Genomic DNA, 21,563 nt, shown 5'->3' with positions numbered 1-21,563 from the left:
AAAAGTAAAAAGGGAATAAAATAGACGTCGATCGACCTTTTCCGTGTAATATATGAGTATAATAGAAAGAGTAGGTATGTAAGTAGAGCATACTCGAGAAACGTAGAAACCATTAAAATCGGAAAAGGGAAAAGGGATAGGAATTGAAGGAAGATAAAAGGAAAGGTCAACCGATCGTCGAGTGCAAATGAAAAAAGGAATTTTGCGGGATTCGACAACGAAAGCTTTTGTCCGGAATGCGATCGGAAGCGAGGAACTTCCTGGACCAAAACTAAGCAGGGCAGAAGGAGAGGATTGGATCAAAAGATGAGAGAGAGAGAGAGAGAAATCTAAACGGAACGAAGCGTAGGAAGGATCTACTCGACTCGTTCGTTGGAAGAGTCCTTGCTCGATCGCAATGCAAATACTCGATGCGGGTAACTGCCGAGTGGATTTTCCTTCTTAGGGTAAACGGAGTAAGACAGAGATAGAAATAGATAGATAGATAGATAGATAGATAGAGAATCGAGTTAGGTAAAACTAGATGGTAGCAACATAAGACGTACTTGGTCTGACTGGGCTTTATTCCGTGCGCCTCGAGATCCTTCTCGAGCTGTCGTATTCTGATCCTGGCCATGTCCAACTCGTGCTTCACTTTCCATAAGTGAGTGTCGCAAATTGGATCTCTGCATCTGTGATGTCTGAGTATGTCCTGCGCCTCATAAACCGCACCGCGAAAAGTCAAAGATTTTCCCATGCTCTGCAAAAGTTAAAATTGGTCTCGGTTCGTTAATTAAGTTTAAGTTATTAATTCGTTTTCATTTTACAACGAAATAAAAAGTGGAAGAATATTTACCAAGCTGAATAGAGCGCAACAACCACCGCCGTCGCTTTTAGCCAAATGCTGTCTCACGTATTTGAAATATAGATGTTCGAGAAGAAGGAAAACGGCTGCCAAGAGGATTCCCATCATCAACAATAGGAAAGCGCTTAAAAATTGCTCGAGCGCAAGGGGGTCGCTACTTTTCTGAACTTCTTTTCCCGGCTTACAGGTACCCGTCATCCAAAAACGTCTCAAACGTTCTAAATCACCTGTTCGTAGTCGATTACATATATATATATATATATATGTAGTAGTCGTACCAATATTATACTTTAGATGAGTTCCTTACCGTTGTCCCGATAGTCGAGCAAGTGTTTGTTGAACATTTGCAAATACTTTGAATTTCGTGAAAATGCCAAACCGTATCCCGTCATTGCGTACCAAGATCCAACCGTGAGAAGCCTGCAATCTTCGTCTTGAGCCACTAAATAGTCGAGGACTGTTCCGTCGTATATGAACGCGTCCATTTCGCTGTGCGACATAAACATTTTTCGAACATTTGCTAGATATTCTATAGGAGGATAACGAAGGTGGATAAAGTTTGTCTCAAGTATTTTTCCGTTGGCGAAGAAAAATTTGTAAGAAGAAGTTTCGCGGTACGAGAACGATGTTTTGCTTGAACTTACCCGCTTATGACAGCTTCGATTCCCTCGGCAACGCTGCTCTTGTTAAAGGCCTTCATGTAAGTGTGCATCTCTTTAAAATATTTGGCCAGCGTACTGTCGGTGTGACTCCATGGTATGGTGCCAAATTTGAACATAGGCTTGTGCGACCACGGCCTGGCCAATCGATGATCGTCGACACCGGTAAACTCGTGAAACTCTTCCCTCGTTATCATAAAGGCAGCCAAGTTGGCAGTGTAAATGGCCAGGAAGACTACAGCGAATAGCGCCCAAACGTTCGTCATGAATCTGTTTAAGTAATTGGGTTCGTTTAATGTTCGCTCGATGATTCGATCGTTATATTAAATTATCTCGATTATTTGTAAGTTCACGAACCTGGCTGTAAATCCTCTGGGAGAATCGATATGGACTGCTGCTTGGAATAGTACTGCCCAGACCAACCAGTACGTGCGACAAAACGAAAACCGATGATTCGGCGATGGATTTGTCTAAATATTTGAAATAACCAAAGGAAAATATTTTTACGTTCGTGCGAATATTTCCACTAGGAGGAAAAATAAAGGCGGCAAGCGTGCAAAATAGTCATATCTTAAGAATTCATTTTTTTTTCTTTTTTACGATAACAATAATACTAAATAATAATAATAATAATAATAATCGTGATAAGAGTGTAATAATATATGTAGGTACATGCGAAAAAAACAATACAGCCATACACACTAATCAATCGTAGGTATGCACGAATTATTCCAGAACGTTGACGATGAGAGTCACATCGATGTGCGAGAGACGAGTTTAAAAAATAGACAGACAGAGAGAGAGAGTTTGTGCGAAAGGATGTAAAAAGTATATAATAATAATAATAAGAATAAAGTAAGAAGCAGAAATAAAAGGTACCAGTTTCCGCGCAGCGACCGAAGGTTTTACCTTCATGTTGAAACCGGACGGTGACAGCCACTCGAAAAGGAGTATCATTACCGTCGCGGTGTGGATCGCAACGATTCCCACTAACATCCAGGAAGCCGTGTCGAATGGCTCTGAAAGTATTTTTCTTTTCTTTTTTTCTGTCTTCTTTTTCTTTCTCGAGAAATCATCGATTACGAGAAGTAAAATAAATATACCTGCTTGTTTTTTAAAGAAAAAAAGACAAAAATGAAACTATGACGCGCGATCGCAAATGAACTCACCCAAGAAAGCAGTGGGTGATATTATCCCAGTACGTTTTGCTACGACGATGGCTATTCCAGTTTCCATATAAGGAACGGTAAAATCCACGAAGGCCTCTCTTTCGGAATTTATCATCAAGGACGTCATTACCATGTCTGTCTTCCGGTTTACCAAATCCGCTATAAGGCCGTTCCACTTTCCGTTCTGCATGGAGAAAGAAAGTTTCTTTCAAATGGAACAATTTTCGAATGATTTTATCGTACTAGTCGTTGTCGTCGTTCTCTTAACTGCTTTATTTTTTTCAAATTTACTACCTCAAGTGTACCCCATTTGCCGTCCTCCACTCTGACCAATTCGTAGGTGAATCCTATCTCTTCGGAAAATTTTTGCAACAGATCTATGCAAAATCCGCTGCAGCATTGAAAAAAACTATCGTTTTTTTGTGCCGACTGAATGTCCACCCTGAAACGAGTCAAAATTTTATCGTCGTATCAAAAATAAAGAATATTTGATATTACTATGTATGTGATATCTAAAAATGTGTATGTGCGTATTTTACTGAATTTGGAACGGAACGCATTATCTCTCGTTATGGAAAATTTATCGGTAACTTTGTTATTTCGATCTGTATTTCAAAAATTCTACTCTTGGTACAAAAAGGTACAAAAAATAGAAGAAAGTTGTTCGCTAAGAAGTAATTTGTTGTATAGCATTTAACGAATGTTGCTATATCTGCGTGCAGATACGTAAGTAGGTACTTATTTATAAGCGAAGTAGCAAAAGCCATTACTCGTAGTAAAAGGCACGATAACGCGAAAGAAAAGTGTACGGCAGTTGTTCTTGAAAAGGGAATGGAAGAAAAAAAAAGAAAAGAGGAGCGGGCGGAGAGCGACGGAAGGGGGAGGGGGGAGGTGATTTAAAGCTTACATTTGCATCGGGTAGTATCGCTCGAATTACAGCGGACCCATTGGCGAACCAGCAACAGTACCAAAGGATAGACGCGTAAAGATCCATACGGACGTTTATTGCTGCTCGTAGGACACTCGTAAATAAAAAGAAATGGTCGAATGGGAGAAAAATATGTCGTTTCGTTAAATGCTTAAAACTTGTATCGAGGAAAGCAATAAATATTTCGCGCACGATACCGTAGAGAAGACTTGGAGAACCCTAAGATAGGGAAAAGTACAAATAATTCATTATTAATCGAGAATGGTGATAATATCTGCATCGGTTAATAAATTCTTCAAGATTGATTACAATTATAGATAATAATCCTAATATGTATATGTGTGCGTGCTCCGTTTGAGGATTTACCGAAAATGCATTTCATTTCTTGTTGATAAGAAAATATTAGTCTTTGCTATTATATCGTTAAATTGCATAAACGAAAATGAAAGAGAAATGGAAGCCGAAAGGATAAAGAATAAAGCTTCTGGTTAGCAGGTTAACGTACGGGGACGATACTGGCAAATGTACAGCCCTTAAACGCGTTTAGGAAACTTTCTCTGCCATGTGGATTACTCGCTTGGGATTGACTCCCCTAACTTACGGGGAAACCGTTGTCGATTCCCGTGGGATACCGCTTATTTTGGAAAACCAAAGAAGAAAATAAAACCGTTCGTTTGCTTTTCTTCCTTTCCTTTCGTTTTTCCGGACGAGAAAAAGTAAGAGAAGAAAAATCATCTGCGTTCGATTTTCTTCGAACGAAGTTTTTCCCTTTTTTTTCTTCTTTTTTCTTTTTTCGTTTGCATAGTATAGCGTGCATGTAATATATATTAACGTACGTTATAAATTCTGTCTCTCGAGGGAGAAACATACATATACGTAAACGTACATATAGTGCAGGTTACAACACCGTTCCGATGAAAATATTTGTACACGTTTAGCTAACGAAAGACCGTGCGTTAAAATTGTTTCGAACCGAGGAAAATGAAATAACGTCGATTCGATGTATGACGTCTATGTAGAGTAGGCTTTCGTTCGTATAACAAACGGAAAAATAACAAACTGACCGTGAGAGAGGAGGGAGTTCGAATTCTCCCGTTAGGTCGAATTTAAATTGTATCGATTTTTCACGAGCGTCAGTCGGCTTTGCTTGTCTTTTTTCAATCATCATTAATTTCCCTTGGATATTTGTCTTCTGATCGAGGAAACGTTCCAATTTTCAACAAATTCTTCCCGATGGACGCGTTAGTCGGTTAACCCAATCTTCTTTCGCTATTATTACGTTCAAACCTCCAGCCCCCCCAAACCTCTCCTTCCTTTTCCCGCGCTCGAATCGTTCTCAAAGGCCTCCTCCGCTTTCACCTTAATTTTCCATAAACTACTACAAGCCCTAACTCTCTTTAGTTATGTTCCAAGTTGCCAGAGTTAAGAGAAACAACTAGCCTCTTGAAATATTAACAAAAAAATGCCCCTGTTGCACATTAAACCCTATGTGCATCTCGAACCGGCTCGATTTACCCGAGGGATCCTTGGATTACTCAAAGGAGGAATAATTCGCCTTTTACAATTTCAATTGCATTTCATTTTCATTATCTTGATGAGGAAATTTGGTAAAAGAGATATATAATAGATAAAAATTAAAAAGAAAAAGAAAAAGAAAGAAGAAACAAGATTAGAACTTTGATAAGATTGTTTTCACTTACTCGGTAAACTCTGATTCCTTGGCTACTCGACAGTGAACACCACGATCCATTAAGCATTTTCCGCTGACAGGATCGGGTGGGGCGAGATTGATGTACGGTGGTTCCTCGAGAAACGTTATCTTCAGATTAAACTTTTCCGGTACTCCTTGAGGTGGCGTGTGCGTGTTACCCGGCCAAACGATGTCCTTTATGTCCAATCCTTCTTTTTTCCACGACTTCCACACACCGATCTGTCGAGAGAGAAAGGAAGAAAGAAGATTAAAGGGTTAAACGAAGCTCTCCTCGTCCTCCTCCTGTCGAGGTAGTTAATGAAATACGGGATATGTTTGACGAAACGTTTGGAATGTACGTAATTTATGCTGGCAGCCATAATGGCTCGTCGTACAAAATCAACCCATACACGTACACGTACACGTAATTAAGCGTGTATGTACGACCGTCGGATTCCAATATCGTATCTAGGCACGATAGTAGATTCTACCAGGAAGGTTAAACGGCTGTCACTTGAGGAACTGTTGTTCCTAAATCAAAGGAACCCTCCTCTTGTAAGAGGATTGCGCATGTGAACCTCGGATTAAGAAAGGATAGATAGCCGTCCGACAGTTTGAAATTTGACGTTTGACGAAGCTTACGCTAACCGATATTATCATCGTCGGTTCATAGCTCAAACGTATCCAATTCGATCACTGTCCCGATGAAAACAGAGTTAAGCCTTGAATATGCGAAATTGAGTGGATCTCGCGTTGTCCTCTTATTCCTTCGACGGACGCAACGGGATCGTTGCGGGACGATCGTTCGACACACGCTTATTGGAACTCGATATTCCTTGAAATTCGACGAGCTAGAATGTTTCGGTCATGAAAATTCATGAACACGCATGTTGCCACCCTCGCGAGACTTTTTTCCCTACCCTCTGTACGCGATTATATACGCTAGGTACAAGCATGCACACACACACATAGCCCAACGTCCACACAAATACATCTCATAGATCATGAATTTTTTCATTTAGGCACTGACACCAAGTTGACGGACGTTCGCTAAAAGAGATTTTACCAGCACAACCAACGCCTCCGTTGGTTCCGTGTTTTTTTTTATCTCCTATATGAGAGAATAAAAAAAGAAGCGGCGCGATAATAGTGATAATATGGAAAGTAGAAAGGAGGATTCTCCTTTCGTTTACACGCGAAAATGAAAGCTCGTATAAGTTTTTTTTCGTATTTCATTCTTTTTCCCATAGCATAGCAACGAAAACGGGACGAGGAGAGAGAGAGAGAGAGAGAGCCAGGCCTTTTTAAACGCGAACGGAAACGTCAAGGATAGTGGACACGCGAGTACGAGGAATTAATCGAAATAACGTCGAACATGACGAGAACGTAATTAAGAGCATCGACGTCCTATTTGCTGAAGGAAGGGAAAGAGGAGTAAAACTGACTATGTATTTTACGGAGGTTACCGCGACGAAACATTGAATTTTCCTATTTACCCGGGCTTCACTGCGACGTTTTAATTACATCTTCAATGAGATTAGAACACCGTCATCGTCTAACTACTCTTCCTTCACTTTGCTTCGATCCATCAAAGTCTGCCGATTTTTATCTAAAGTTCGTTTATCGAAAAGGGAACTGCTCAAACTTTTCGCATACTCTCTTTCGCTCGATGACAGTCCGTCGCGTCGACACGAACAAAACTTTAGGAAATTAATGGCCTCTGTTATTCGTATTATGGCTTGTATCCTTTAATGAAAATCTCTATGGACGACGCCTAATCTCTCTCTCTCTCCCTTTCTCTCTCTCTCTCTGGGTTTTTCTTCGATGACTGCAACGATCTTTTAAAAGATCTACCTACCATTTCGAAGATAAACGGACGATATTCATGCATTTATTCCAACGTTAACATTAACTCACCAAGGTGTGGAATCCATGATTTTTCAGAAATGCGAACGAGACCCATAGGGGCAAACCGAGTCCTAATAGTCTCGTAAATATTCATTCTCACGCGATGGAATGGACCCAACGATTTAGTTCTACAAGTCGTTTTTCACCTATTTTTCGATAGGAAAAGTAAAAATCTACGACGAAGACGAAGACGAAGACGAAGACGAAGACGATGAAGATCGACGAAACGCTTTCGTAATTAGCGAATAATATTCTGTAGAACAAGAGATATTCTCTCTCGTTCGCAATTCGAACAATTCTGCTAATTAGACGTCCATACTAGGCAACGTTCGACGTGCAAACGCGTACTAACTCTCTCGCCCTCGGTGTATTGAACAAGAGAGAGAGAGAGAGAGAATATCGAAGCGTCCGCTATTTCCGATAACCGATTAATTACTAGCCTCGACCTTGCACGATTAGCGCACGTTTCATGCTTGACACAGAAAACTCGTAAAGTTCCATCGGTTCCTATCCCATTATTCGCATTTTACGTATAATTTTATCGACATCGAATTGACCGCATCAAAGTAAAAATATATTAGTTTCAAAATTAACCGAACGATAACATATGAATTATTTCTAATTAAAGAATGATCCAAGAATTATGAAATATAATACTACGCGTGGAAAATTAAATAATCGAACGTGTGTGTTTTAAAGTCTGAAAAATGCATCTGAATACTTTTTTCCCTCGTAGAAAATAAATGAGCGAATGGAAAGATAAAGTGTTCATAATGATTCCCTAATTGAATCGACGCGTAAAGAGCAGCAGCAGCAGCAATAGTCAAATTCTTTCGACGTAGGATCGATAGGAACGCGTTTAGTGGCCATCAAACGAGAGAGTAGAACGTTGATATAATTCGCATTGATGTCAACCCTGCACGAGGATCTAATTAGAAACGAAACGAAGGGTGCTTGCGGCTTTCCGTTCGGAGATTGATATCCGCACCTGAATGCTATTTGTGTTTTCGGAGAACCCGATAATAACGCTCATTGAATCAAATCGATAAGATATTCCAAGTACGTAAACGAAGAGGAAAGGCCCTTTTTTCCTTCATTCTCGTTTCAATATTTTTGACAACGCAATACAATTGTGGGTCATTTTTCTGTCAACCGATGTAATGTATCCATAAAGAGAAATCCAGTGTAAAAGTACAGATTCCAAGGGGAAAATTTCTCACCCCTTTTTGTCCGCGACGGAACAAAACGCTCCAAACCATTGTTCCTTTATATCGTTGCAAAGCTGCGGCATTCGCATTGCTTTTTCACTTTAGGAACATATCCTTTTGTTTCAAGATATCTCTCCTCACCCTTTTATCCCCATCTCTATCTCTACCACCATCTCTATTTCTCTTTCATTCGCGCAATCAATATGCAAAAAATCGCGTTCAATCAATGTTCAAGCATAGAGATATAATACCTATCTTCTTGCCCTCGTGCTTTTCTTTTTCTAATAGATTTTTTCCTACGACTAGAACAATGAGAATCCTTCCTATGTTTTTTCCCTTTTCTCTTTCTCTCTTTTTCCCTCATACCCACATACACGCAAACAGATGAATTTATCGCCAGGATTTCCCGAGCACTCGGAGTAATGTGTTTAAGCGAACGAAAAGGTCGAATTAACGGTGCTGAGAATTCATGTAAATAGAAAGCTGCTGGCACCTGCGCACATGCACTTGCCTATTTTTCCATTCTCTCTCTCTCTTGTAAAATCTCTTTTTTATTTCCACCCTTTCGAGCTAAATTGTATTACAACCTAACTTCGTAGAGAATGCATAAAAATCCTTGATTCCTTGAATTATTCGTTTTCGCGTTTATCGTTAGAAACAAGAGTTCTCGTAGATGGTTAACGCAGTTAAATTACTATCAAAAATATTTCACGATATTTATCCGACTTTGCTATCGTTATAATAGAAAAATCTTGCGCTGAATCAATCATTTAAGATACGTACCTCTTCCCAAACGAGTTGCCGACTAAGTCCAGGACGAAGATTCATAATCTTCAATTCCGCAGCCTTAAGAACACCGTCTTGAGTGAACTGTATGTTTGGCTTTCCTTGATCACCCTCCACCGACACGTTCTTCAAATATCTGCGTTAGAAAACTTTGGTATGAGCAACCATCATCTTCTTTCTAAGTAAACATAAGATACATGCTTAGCAGATATCGAAGGATTACTTAAAAAATAAGTCGCCCGTTTTCCACCGAGCTTCCCCGGCACCCTCGCAACTAAGTTGAGTCTCCAGACTACGGTTAGCGTTCTCGGGATCGTTCACAAAATCTTCGACAGCGTTGGCGTAAACTTTGACGGCCGTATTGATCTCGTTGATGAGGCTCTCGCTGCTGGTGTCGAAATGCACGCCTTCGCGTACGAATGCAGACGAGTATGAGGAAAAAGAAAACGAGATGAAAAGATTACCTTAAGATGTACTGATCGTTATACCGTGCACGCGCGGCAAGATCCCGATACTTAACCCAATACTTAATTTGTTTTTCGGATGGAAAAAGAAATGTTGTAGAGTTTAATAAAATGAAAAGAAATCTGGCGTGGACTGAAAATTTTTGTGAACGAGAATAAACGACGACGACGACGACGACGACGACGACGAGTGAGTCTAGGTAAAAAATATTCTTATTTACCGAGCATCCCAACCGGAAATTGACTGGCAAATTGAAGATTTTCGATGACGCTTTGGGTGACGATCCAAACGTAATTCTCCCCGGTGATTTTGTAATCTTGCGCCGCCTTGAGTATTCGCGTTGCCTCTTCTCTAGTCGAGTAGAGAAGCATGACTCTCGACTCGCTGTTTACCAATTCTATGATATCGCTCGGATCCGTAAACTGTATCGTGGTCAATATGTTAAACTTGAATCTATCTTGCATCTCGGAAATTCGTTCTCTTATCGCTTGAATAAAATCGTCGTGGCCGGCGATTTGCGATGTAACTATACTGAACTGATGCCACTTGTATCGTTCCATGATACTCAACATAGCAGCCGTTTGATGCTCTAACGAAGGAGCCAATTGTAGTTGCAGATTACTCTGCGAGGCTCGCTGAAATAAACAGACACGGAGAGATAGTAGATGGATAGTGATGGATGGCCAGAGAGAAAGAGAGAGAGAGAGAGAGAGAGAGCTACTTACCCTTTCGAGTCCAGAATTATCGGCATTCCAAGCAATAACGGGAATCCCTAGATAACCGGCCAATTGAAGAAAATACTGAGCGCTGGCCGTGCTACGACCGTATTGTTCGTAATTCATCAGATATAAAATAGCCGATACGTTCAACGACAGGAAATCCTTGCAGAGGGAATTCATTATTGCTGTAACAGAAATTCACGCTCGATTCTAGCATCCAATTGTAAAATGATTTTACGAGCTTTTCCTTACTCCTTCCTCCGTGCTTACTACTCGGTAAAGAAAACTTTCTCTCGCGGTGGAGAAAGAAAGAGAAAGAGAGAGTGAGAGAAAGAAAAAGGAAAGAAAAATATAGGGAAGAAAATAAAAGAAAAAGAAAATAGCTAGCGCTCAGAGAGTTTCAACGAAGAAACTAGTTCGATATCCAGGGTCTCAAACGTAAGGCACGAATGCGATGACCGAGTGACCTCTTTTCCACGTTCGACTCCAACGTTTTGCCAACGTTCCACACTCGTCCGATCTCTTTTCCCTTTAGTTTCTTTCGGTAAGTACTTTCTTGCATACGTAGTACTTAAACGATTCCGTTCTATCGATAACGGATCGAAGATAATACTCGAGAGATCTTGAAAAAGCTATACGCGACACCGTTGCTAGCTAGGTAGGTTGATTCTTCCCAGTTATCTACGTTTCATCCGAGTTTACGTTATCCCGCTATACACTTTTCGATGAGCAAAAGAAACTTTATCGATCGTTACGATAAAGTATAAAGCCTGCCACGAGAGACTCGATCGTTTTCATCCCGTTACTCGAAAACTTTATCCTCGGTCCACTTATCTATTTTCTTCTCTCTTGTCAAAGGTCTCTTCACCTTTTTATTTGTTCTTTACAAACGAATACTCTCGCCGTCCGCTTTCTTCTCGTCCTTCTTCTACCTTTTTTTCTCATTTTCCTTACCCCATCAAAAATGCATACCATAACGAGATTCCGTAGTTCGTTCCTCCTTTTTTTTTCTTATTCCGAAAAGGGAGTGGAATACAAGCGGCGCATCGTACGCAAGAAAGAAAATATCGATGGACGAAAATTTCAACTTTTCGTGGTTATGATAATGCATGAATTATTTAATCGTAGTTGTCGGGAACTAAAATGTCGTTGGTAAGAGTTTACGTGCCGTGACAAAACCAAACACAACGAGTCCAAGAGTTTCCGCAAAAGTTTTCGACTTTCGCCTCGGTGCTCGAGTATTTTGTGCATTAAATACTCACTCGTAAAACTTAATATCGTCGCTATTCTAAATCCCTGCCAGCCATTGAGGGTGGGGAAAAAAGAATTTCAAAAAAAGACAAATTTCTGGAAGATACTAGCGTTGTACGCGTATTCCCTTGCTTTCCCTCTTTCGTTGGAATCGTGCAACTGTTGTTTTCAAAAAAGATTCCTTTGGCAAAAGCTTTAAAGCCTTAAACCGTGAAAGCAATTTCGACATCATAGGTTCGGCTGCCGAAGATAAAGAAGACAGGGAGAGTAGGAAAGATTATATTCGATGTAATAAAGTATCTATTTTGAACGTACTTGGAAGGGTGTATCGGTCAGATACGGTCGAACGATTTCCCGATCGTGCGTTCCTAATTTGTCGATGTAAAAGCATTGAACATACTACCCCTCCACTCCCACCCGTCATGTTCGATAAGAAAATAAAAATGGTCAAGCAAACGCGAGGCATTAGGAAAGATAAAGAGAAAGAGAAACTAGAAAAATGAAAGGAAAATAAAAGGAAAATAATGGAATCTCGAGTTGGCTGTTGGCGCGCATCCATATACTCGTGCATTAAACGCGAACCTGGATGTTGAGAGAGAGAGGGAGAGAGAGAGGATCTAACGAAAATAGGGGGAGGACTGGAGAGGGAAAGAGGAGGGATGAAATTTACAGGGAAATTTCATTTGGCGTATATACTGGGTGAGAGTAACTCGAGCGTGTAAATAAACACAGGGACGCAAACTCGGTAACGTCGAGAACCTTTTGGTATGAGTTAAGCCTGAAATATTGGCTGGTCAGGAGATCTTTCGGATATGCCACGAGATAAAGAAAAAGTAGTCGAGTTCCTCCTCCTGTTCGAACTTTCATTCTCGGCGACGACAAAGAGAAAGAGAGAGAGAGAAGAAAATGGAAGAAAAAAGAAAAGAGGAATTAAGAGGAAAGGATTAGAAAGAAAATGAGAAAAGTATTCGAGTATCTTTCTCGTTTTAAATTTGACGCGGACGATTACCTTAACGTTTGAATTTCTTTGGGCGGAAGAAATCATTCGTAATTTTTACCTGTAGGACTTGGCGTGAGTCTCAGCATAGTATTCTTGACGTGGTGCTGCGTGAACGCGTACTTGTCGAAAAACGTGAATCTCCCGTGACCCTTGTTCCTTCCTGTGTGACCCTTCCGAAGATTATTGACCACTCGATTGATCGTTTTCGTATACTCGCGAGCATTGAAATTCGTGTGGGGCACCACCAAACCGATGGTCAGATTCGGCAAATGATTATTTTTCACATTTTCTTCGATCGATCGCTCGCGAATTTCGTTTTGACCGATCGTCGATCCCCAAGTCTGCACTCCGGAGACGACTAGCGTCCCGAGAAGCGGAAGGATCATCATCGCCGATAAAATCTTAGCGTCTCGCATCTTCCTTCTTTCTTTTTTTCTTTCCTTCCTTCCTTCCTCTTCTTCTTCTTATCTTCCAACACTCGTCATTTTCTCGTTTGTTTCTTTAGACTTTATTATAGATTGTCACTGATATTTAGATTATTTATCTTGTGTTTCCTCTCCCTTCGTTCATTAGCCATCGATAAAATGAGTCCGCGACAATAAAAAGTTATGTTTAACTTTAGGAAGACGACGTTGAGTAATTGAACAATCGCGGAATATAAGATTATTCTTTGTAATATGTATCTAATGTGTTGTACGATTCGGTGATTTTTGTAAAATACGATTAATCGTCACTCGTCCCTTATCGAAGGTATTGTTTTACGGAAGACACTGGAAAAATAAAAAATAAAAAGGTCGGATCATCTGGAAAGGCAATGCGCGTTTGTTTCATTGCGTTTTATTTTGTTCTTTTATTTTTGTTCTCGCCTTTAAAATAAAAGAGAAGTTTCTCGAGCCCCGAGTAAATAATTTAAGGAAGAAAAGTATCGATGCCATTGTGTAGACTCTCGAGTTAGAAACAGCCGAACAGTTCGTGCAAACCTTCGACTAAGGTCATCGCAAAGTTTTAATAAAACAGACGAGACTAAAGTAATTACGTTGGAAAACCGATTTCGAAACCCTACGATCATTTCCTACGGGAAAGTTTAGATCGAAAGCGTTAGGACCGATCGATGAAATTTTATTTGTCTCTTCCGTTTCCTCGGACTAATCACGATTTAATAGCTAATATAATCGAACCTCGTCCAAGCAACCCGGACATTCGCATTCTTCGCAAATTCCGATCCTTTTCTTTAGAAAAATGCTACAAATATTTGTCGTATCTTTTGCTAGACGATAGACGGCGGCGAGTCCATTCTCGAACGTCGAGTCCATTCAAAGTGTCACGGCTTGAAAAACGAATATAATCGGAAAAAGAAAGGATTATCCGATAGTATTATACCCTTCGTTTTTCCATAGTTTTTGCATTGGTTTCTTCATGGAAACGAAAAAAAAAAAAAAAGGAAAACCCGATGTCCGATAGCTCCCTTCGATGGAAAATCGAATTTCAACGAATTGACAATGAGAGTGAGAGAGAGAGAGGAGGAGTAAGAAACGCAATTTCCCTTAGGTAGATCCAATTGGATTTATCTGCGGTCTCGGTGAATGAAACTATCGTGGCAACGCGATATTCACCGGAAATACCGGGATTTAAGTTTTGCGACAGTTCGCGTCAGAAGACATTTTCATGCGTATCGAATTTCCTTCTTTGAAAAATAGGAAGAAAAATGGAAAAACGTGATATAAGTTAATGCACGTAGTTTTGATATATCGGTTATTATACATGGGCATTCATGCAAATCACAAAGGTTCGCACGTTTCGAATATATTATCTACTATTTGGTGGAAGACTCATAATTTGCACGCGTTGCTTGCCACCCATAAATTATTCGCTCTCGTGCACTCATTAAACCTTACCTTTTACAACGTTTTAATTGATCATTACGTCAACGGACAATATAACTAATATTAATTATAATTATATAAAAGGAAAGGTTGCTTCTTTATGCGAAGCTAATTTGTTTGAAAAAAACAAAAAACAAACAAACGAAAAAGAAGTGGCATTCATTATGGAATATCGAAGAATAATAAAAAGGAGGGCAACGAGATAAAGGCAATTCGTAATTTACGAGCAAGTATTATTTCATTGACAAGCAGAGAAGAAGAAAAAGTATTAAACATTCCTGGCTTCTGCTACTTTTCTTGTTCCTTTTCCGAATTCTTCCGCGACGATCAAGAATAATCGAGTGTCGAGTTCGATTATCAGAAGGGAACCTTTTTTTCCATCCCTTAGGAAGCTGCGTAAAGAATAGAAATCGTAGCTAGCATTTCTCGGAGTCCTTCGAAAGAAGAAGAGTAGTTTCTTCGATTATCGAAAAAAAACGCTCGCAGCGTTTCGGCCATTTATTTTCTTTTTCATTTCTCTCTCTCCCTCTCTCTCTCTCTCTCCCTCTATCTCTCCCTCGACACTTCCGAACCTTTCTCACCTATTATTAAACACATTGTGTTCGCGCGCGAGAGAAAAGAAAAGTTTAATCAGCATTTATTTTTCGGAGGAGAAAAAATGTTCAGCAAACTCCGCTTACGGTGCGGCCGGTGGTAGAACGCGTTCCTGTTTAAGAGTTAAATCAATTTTCTGAAGTGCACGAAGCCAATGTTTTAATAAGAGCGTCTACTGGTGGTACTCGGGTACTTTGAGTAGCTTGTCCAGCTATTATTAAGTTAAAGTTTCTCACGAGAGCTTGCCAGAGCCGACGCAGATAGATGATATCTACGTCATTGCCGAACAACCGAGTTTTCGATGCGATAACACCTAAGAAAAATATCTACTTTTACGATCTAAACGAAAGAAAAGAGAATAGGAGAAAAGAGAAGAGAAGAGAAGAGTTTCAAAGCAATCACAGTACCGTACAAAATCATTTCAAACTTTCGCTTAATCGTTACTAATTCTTTTCTCTTATTTGCCCTAACTTTTATCCACGTACCTTCGCGAAAAGTAAAACTTCATACTAGTTTCCGGGCATTATTCTTTGACAGGAATTTCAAGATAGTTTTGATAAGAATGTTCGGTGAAAGGAGTCGATCGCGAGACGTTTCCCAAGAATCTAAAATTAGAGAGAGAGAGAGATATAGCGAATCCTCCCCTCTTGAGAATGCACCTAATCTCTTTTTTTTCTTTTTTTGTTTTATTTACCGTTGGCGTTTGAAGCGAAAATGAAATTCGACCTCGATTAAAAGTATACACTGTGCAAAGTTAATTAAATTCTTTTGATTTAGGAGTCCGCATTAAATTGATGATCGATTTTCCACCCAAATGAAATATAATAACAAGGAAAATGAAACGTTCTCGTTTGGTTTCATCGAAGCTACTATCATTTACAATTAACGCATCTCCCAACTGTTTCATTTTTTTTATTCTTTTTATCTTTAATCTCGTGTTACCCGAGAGAGAGAGAGAGAAAGAGAGAGAGGCTGTCCTCGGTTTAACGCCGTCTCTAAAAACGACGTAATTAAACGCAGCTCGTTCGCGGAAAGTGCGCCCTTCGCGAGATGACAAATGGCAAGCATTAAATTACTTCTTCTTGCTCGTTAGTCTTCTTCGTTGGAAACGCACTATATATCTTTGTTGTACCCTACGATCGAAACGTCGCAAATTTCTCACTCTCTCTCTTTCTCTTCTTTTTCTTTATTTTCCAACGAGACTCCATTGAAACTTTTCCTTTGACATTACTGAGATACTTTGATTTCTATCCCGTTCTAAAAGAGAAAACAAAAATCTAATGAAACAATTAGTTATAAGGAAAAATGCTTTTTCCATCGAACGAATTAGTAGTCTACGTAGTTTCCATTTTACGGAAAGTAAAGGATAATATATAAAAGAAAAATGAGAACGTTCTTTATCGTTAGGACGATCCTTCGTTTTCAACGATTCGACGTTAAAATCGATCGGACGACGTTAGTTATCGTTAAACTCGTTATCGAAATCTACGAGAAGAACGTTCCCCAAGAGGCTGATATCTTTTCCTTTTTTCTTCTTTGCTTTTTTCTTTTGATATCGCATCGAATACATTCACACGGTCGATAACAATTGGCTGATAAAGCACCGACGGTCTTCTCTAACGCGATTCCACTGACCGCGATATTAACCAAGAGGGAACCTACATTTCACATTCTCGTTGCGAAGGGACTCGAAAGGCGAGTCACAGCTGGCACGCAAAGTTTTTTTCCATGCCAGAATGTATTCCAAACGAGAAGATTAACACAATTTTTTTCTCTTTCTACCGCTTTTTACGTACATATATATATATATACGCAGAGGAAAGGTCGCGAGATGAAAAATTATCGAAATATTTTTAATAAAAAGTCCCGAACGATTAACCGTGATTACCGTTATTACGCAATTTTTTTCTCAATCCATTTGACCAAAGGAAAATATTTCTACGCTAAATATCGAATACGCGAGTTGTTCTTTCGTGCATGAAAACATATAAATAATATCGAAAATAAGTATTTCGGTTGTACGATACTCGATATTAAAATGATGGACGAAAAAAAAAAACTCATATGTAATCAATCGCAAATTGGGATTCGTTAAAAAAGAGAAAACTTTTATAAAGCTTGTTTCGTCGATAAAAGAAAATGCGAGAATATGTAAACGTGTCCGAACTTTCTGGGAACTTTTGCGCAACGAAATACAACGAGGTGGAAGTAACCGTATAAAAAGGATAGATGGTAGAAAGTTGCGGAAGGAAGTGCATACTGGTTGGGTCGGAGGGTCGCAAGAGGTAACCGCAGGTCATGCCTCGAAGCTGTGCCATAATCGTCAGCGGTTCTGTTCTCGTCAGAGTCAAGTAAACAAAAGATGCCTCAGCTTCCTGCGCTTTAAAGGAGCCTTGATAAAGCTGCCTGAAGGAATTGTTTTCTCCGATCATATCGTTAAGCTTCGATTCTCAAGCCTCGTACGTGGATGGATGTTTGCCGATCAACTTTAATATATATATTATTTATATCAAGATGAAAGAACGCTTTTATAATCCATAAAGTCTTAAATAAATACGAAACTCGCGATAAAAAGAAATGAGAAAATTGGGAAAACAAACTAGCTATTACGCTGATCCAACGCTTTATAATCATTACACGCTTCAATTTACGATATTTTTCTCAACTCCTGTAGATTATTTTGAGCCGCCACCACTCTCGACTCATCAAATATTTACGAACGTAAATTCGCTTGTATATCGATGCAAAAGCGAGCTTGCGTGTTATATTGCGCGTGTGTATTTAACGACAATGCGATTCTACCCCCGTCTCGTAGAATAGCAAAGTTTTGAGATAATAATTAATCGGTTGGTTTACACAAGGATTTTATTTATCGTACGGGAAAGAGAATAAAGACAAATAAAAAGAATAATCTTTGATGAAATTGGTTGATACATCGAATTGATGCACCTCGAGTGTGTCTCGAGTGGACCGAGCCAGGCTTCCTACCATCGATGCTGGAAAATGACGACGAATAGCGAAAGAGAGATAGACTCTGGCATGGTCAAGTAGTAATTTATCGCGTCAGTTACAAAACGCGCTCTATTTTTCAACGATTCAGACAGATAGTCCGCGTGTATATGAAATGTAATACTCGAGGCTCGGAGAGTATCATCCAATCGAACAAGCGTGAGATTTACGTACCTTCTTCAAAAGAATACCCGAGAATAAATCGAGCGGATTTGGCAGTGGTAAACGATCATCGGGATCAACCAGAATGACTAAAGGTTATTCTCTGATTAATAATCCTTTAGAAAGTTTTCGTGCTCTTAAGTGTGCGTGGATCGTGGATGGTGTAAGACGAAACAAAACGAGATGGTCCAGGGAGGACAACAAAGAAATACAAGAGAGAGAGAGAGAGAGAGAGGCACGGGCTCGTGGAGGATCGATCCTCCATTCGTTCAAGGACGAAATCAGGTCAACTCGATTCTCGATCATGCGGAACTCCTGGATAACGACACTTTTCGGACCAAGTTGGAAAGCATTTCCTCATTTCGGCCTCATATTCTACCTCTATCTCTCTCGCACGCTAGTAAAGGCACACTTTGAGAAGGCCGCCGAGCATTCCCCCAAGCGGATAATCATCTCGTCCGTACGGTAAGGAGTTTGCCACACCACCCGTTCGCGTACACACATACATACACAGAACGCGATTCCCGATGTTTACGCGGTTATCTCGTCGACACTTTCACTCGTTGCACGATGCACGATGCCATCCCCCTCTCCTATCTCCTCCACCCCTCACCCACCCACGCCTCCTACTTTCTTTATGCAATATTACTTATTCTCCTCTTCTTTAACACACGTGTCGACTGTTCGCGCTACTGAATAAAGTGGAACGAAGAAACGTGCGTAGGGTGGATAGGATAAATGAATAATAATTCGAGATAGAAAAAGATGAGAAAGAAAGAGAGAGGGAGAGAGGGGGAGAGAGAGAAAGAGAAAGAGAAAGAGAGGAAGGAAAAGGAAGAAAAAAACGTGGCGGTCAGCAGCCCCGTAGCCTTCGATTTTCGGGAAGAAAGTGAAGGCTGCAGACACCGCCCAGCCAGCAGAGAGCCCGGGTGTGCCAACGCGAAAAACCAGCTACCCGTGTTGTGTTCCACCGCACGACGTGGATCCTCCTAATGCGCTCGCGCGCACCCCCTGCGCATGCCTTCGAACCCCCGTCACCATGGCGACGCCTCCTCGCCGCGAAACGCTCTTAACCACCCTTGCATGCCACCCACGAGATAGGTGGATATCCTTTCTGCTGTTACTTCTCTTATTCTCGGACGAATCGAACTTTCTTCTTTTTACCTAATCGAATCCGATAAGCATGACGAATCCGAAGCTGGTTTGCAATGAAATTTCGCGTATTCGACGATCACCTCTTCTTCGTTAGAGTCTACCTTTTAAGTAGTGTGCGCCCTACTTTTCCTTCCATTCGCGAATGGCTCGAAAAATAATGTACATTCCCTGGGAAATACTCGATTTTGCTGAGCTCATTCTTCTTAGATTTATTATATTATACGAGGTATAACATAGTTATGAACTATGGTAAAGTCATTTTCGTATTTGCCGGATAGACCGGAACGGTTCGTTGTTAATAGCACTTGTTCGTAATTGCTGAACCGAGAAAGATCATGAAATTTGATATAAAATTGATGTCGTTTAATTTAATAGCTTTTTTTTTGCCTCGCGAGGAATACACGAAAAGGTGTCGATGGTCCATTCGCAAAAGAGCAGGGTATTTCACGACGAATACAAAGGAAAGGAAAAGCGAATTCCGTGTTCGCATGCATAATGAAATATGACGAGCTCTGAATTCCCTCGCCGCTCCACCTTCTGAATAAATCCAGACAAAGGTTCTATATACTCTCGCGTTTGCTAACGCAAATCGATTTAAAAATTTGCAACGATACGAATCGAAGCTTTATAAATGACGTTCTTGCATATACCGTACTAATATGTAGCTTTTTTATTTAGATTCTCTTACAAAGAAAGAAATTGTTTCGACAAATTCGATGCTTTTTATTTTCCCTGGGCAAATTTGGCGACGGTAATGGAAGAGAGATCTTCCCCCTGTTGAAAAGATACCCGAAGTTACGTTTAAATGTAAATCAAAGGTACGCGCGCGCTCCGTGTTTGGCGGCGACGGCGGTAACAAAAGAAAAAGGGATGCGATTTCGTAGACCGCGTCGTGGGAATATTTTTCTTAGGTTCGCTGAAAATTTAGCTTACAAGTATTTTCTAGACTTTCTCTCTTTCTTTCTTTCTTTTCTTTTCTTTTTTCTCGATTATAGTTTCGCGTTTCGTAGTTCACCCTTGGGGAAAAGGAGTTTCGCAAGAGTGTAAGAAAATAAGAGAGGGTACTTTCAACGTGGATTTTAGAAAACGAAAAAATCCCGCCTTAATACCTTATCCGAGCTTTCTTCTCAATGGAACCTAATCTTCCTACCTTTCTTTTGCATTTGATTTTTCTTTTTTTAATATTTTGCCTCTTCCTAACCACTCCCAAACCTTTGACCCTCTCTCTCTCTCGCTTTCTCTTTTACATTATTAATGCTGATACTTCTCTTTGGAAAAGGAAAGTCCAAATTTACGAGACACCGTACGAAAGGAGCCATATATTTTCGTTAGTACGTGCTCTTTGACGGAAATAGAAGAGATCGTTATACTACCGGTAATGTCGTTTGCGCTATTTTTCGCAAAAACGTTCGTCGTTAAATCGTCGAATAGACGGAAACGAAAGGAAACTACGGGAACGAATTTTTCTCTGTTTCTTTTTTATTGTTGTTGTTTTCTCGCCCGCGCGTTAATCGTCGAATTTGTATGGCGGTTTTTTTATTGCAAACGAAACACCGTTTCGATATTTACACCAAAACCAAGAGCTATTAACTCGAATGTCAGAAGAAAATGATGCTTCGGTAATAATGAAACATATTCGATCGTTGCCGCACATAGATAGATAGGAACGACAGCGAGTGGCGTCTGTGTATGTTTAACGAGAACGTTGATCGAGTTTTCGTAGATAATGTACATTCCAATTCATTTTCCATTGTAATATCTGAGCCTGGCAAGCTAATTAACTTCATTTAACGATTAACATGTAATTGGTATCGAATGAAAAAGTAATAAACTTTCCGCATGAAGTTTTATCGACGATACCTATAGGATAACGTAAAATGAAAAAGAATCTTCAATGTTATCGGCGATATTTGATAATATATAAAAAATGTATAACGTTGTGACTAGCGCGCGGATGCACATATATAATATAATAATAGAAGGAATCGTGATTTCCCAATAGAATACGTAAGGTGTGTCCTGAATGCGATCGAATTCGCGATCCAACCATAGTTGGCTTTTGGAATTTGCCGTGGTATTCGCCGGACGTTCTACTCGTCCTATAGACCACATAGGGATGCTGGGGGCGGGAGG

The 21,563-nt window shown here is 40.1% G+C and overlaps 1 protein-coding gene across 7 annotated transcripts in view; it reads right to left on the bottom strand.

Moving 5' to 3' along the window:
• Positions 1-21,563, bottom strand: part of LOC106793249 (glutamate receptor ionotropic, NMDA 2B) — a 59,935-nt gene that overhangs the window by 6,003 nt on the left and 32,369 nt on the right. For 2 of the 7 annotated variants that reach the window (XM_014760034.1, XM_014760031.1), the window contains exons 4-16: positions 10,383-10,561; positions 9,878-10,292; positions 9,416-9,599; positions 9,190-9,328; positions 5,301-5,530; positions 2,967-3,114; positions 2,673-2,856; positions 2,383-2,522; positions 1,861-1,973; positions 1,489-1,773; positions 1,152-1,333; positions 836-1,071; positions 546-739 (exon numbers count right to left, since the gene is read on the bottom strand). In XM_014760034.1, the coding sequence (XP_014615520.1) occupies positions 546-739; positions 836-1,071; positions 1,152-1,333; positions 1,489-1,773; positions 1,861-1,973; positions 2,383-2,522; positions 2,673-2,856; positions 2,967-3,114; positions 5,301-5,530; positions 9,190-9,328; positions 9,416-9,599; positions 9,878-10,292; positions 10,383-10,561 (2,629 nt within the window). Of the gene's footprint in view, positions 1-545; positions 740-835; positions 1,072-1,151; positions 1,334-1,488; positions 1,774-1,860; positions 1,974-2,382; positions 2,523-2,672; positions 2,857-2,966; positions 3,115-5,300; positions 5,531-9,189; positions 9,329-9,415; positions 9,600-9,877; positions 10,293-10,382; positions 10,562-12,685; positions 13,398-18,287; positions 19,244-21,563 lie in introns of those variants that run through there. The other 5 variants (XM_014760035.1, XM_014760033.1, XM_014760036.1 and 2 more) reach the window with 4 other exon arrangements.

Source organism: Polistes canadensis, unplaced genomic scaffold (genome assembly GCF_001313835.1).
Source record: "Polistes canadensis isolate GaletaPanama2010 unplaced genomic scaffold, ASM131383v1 scaffold_12, whole genome shotgun sequence".
Lineage (NCBI taxonomy): Eukaryota > Metazoa > Arthropoda > Insecta > Hymenoptera > Vespidae > Polistes > Polistes canadensis.
This window is presented reverse-complemented; position numbering and strand designations above follow the sequence as displayed.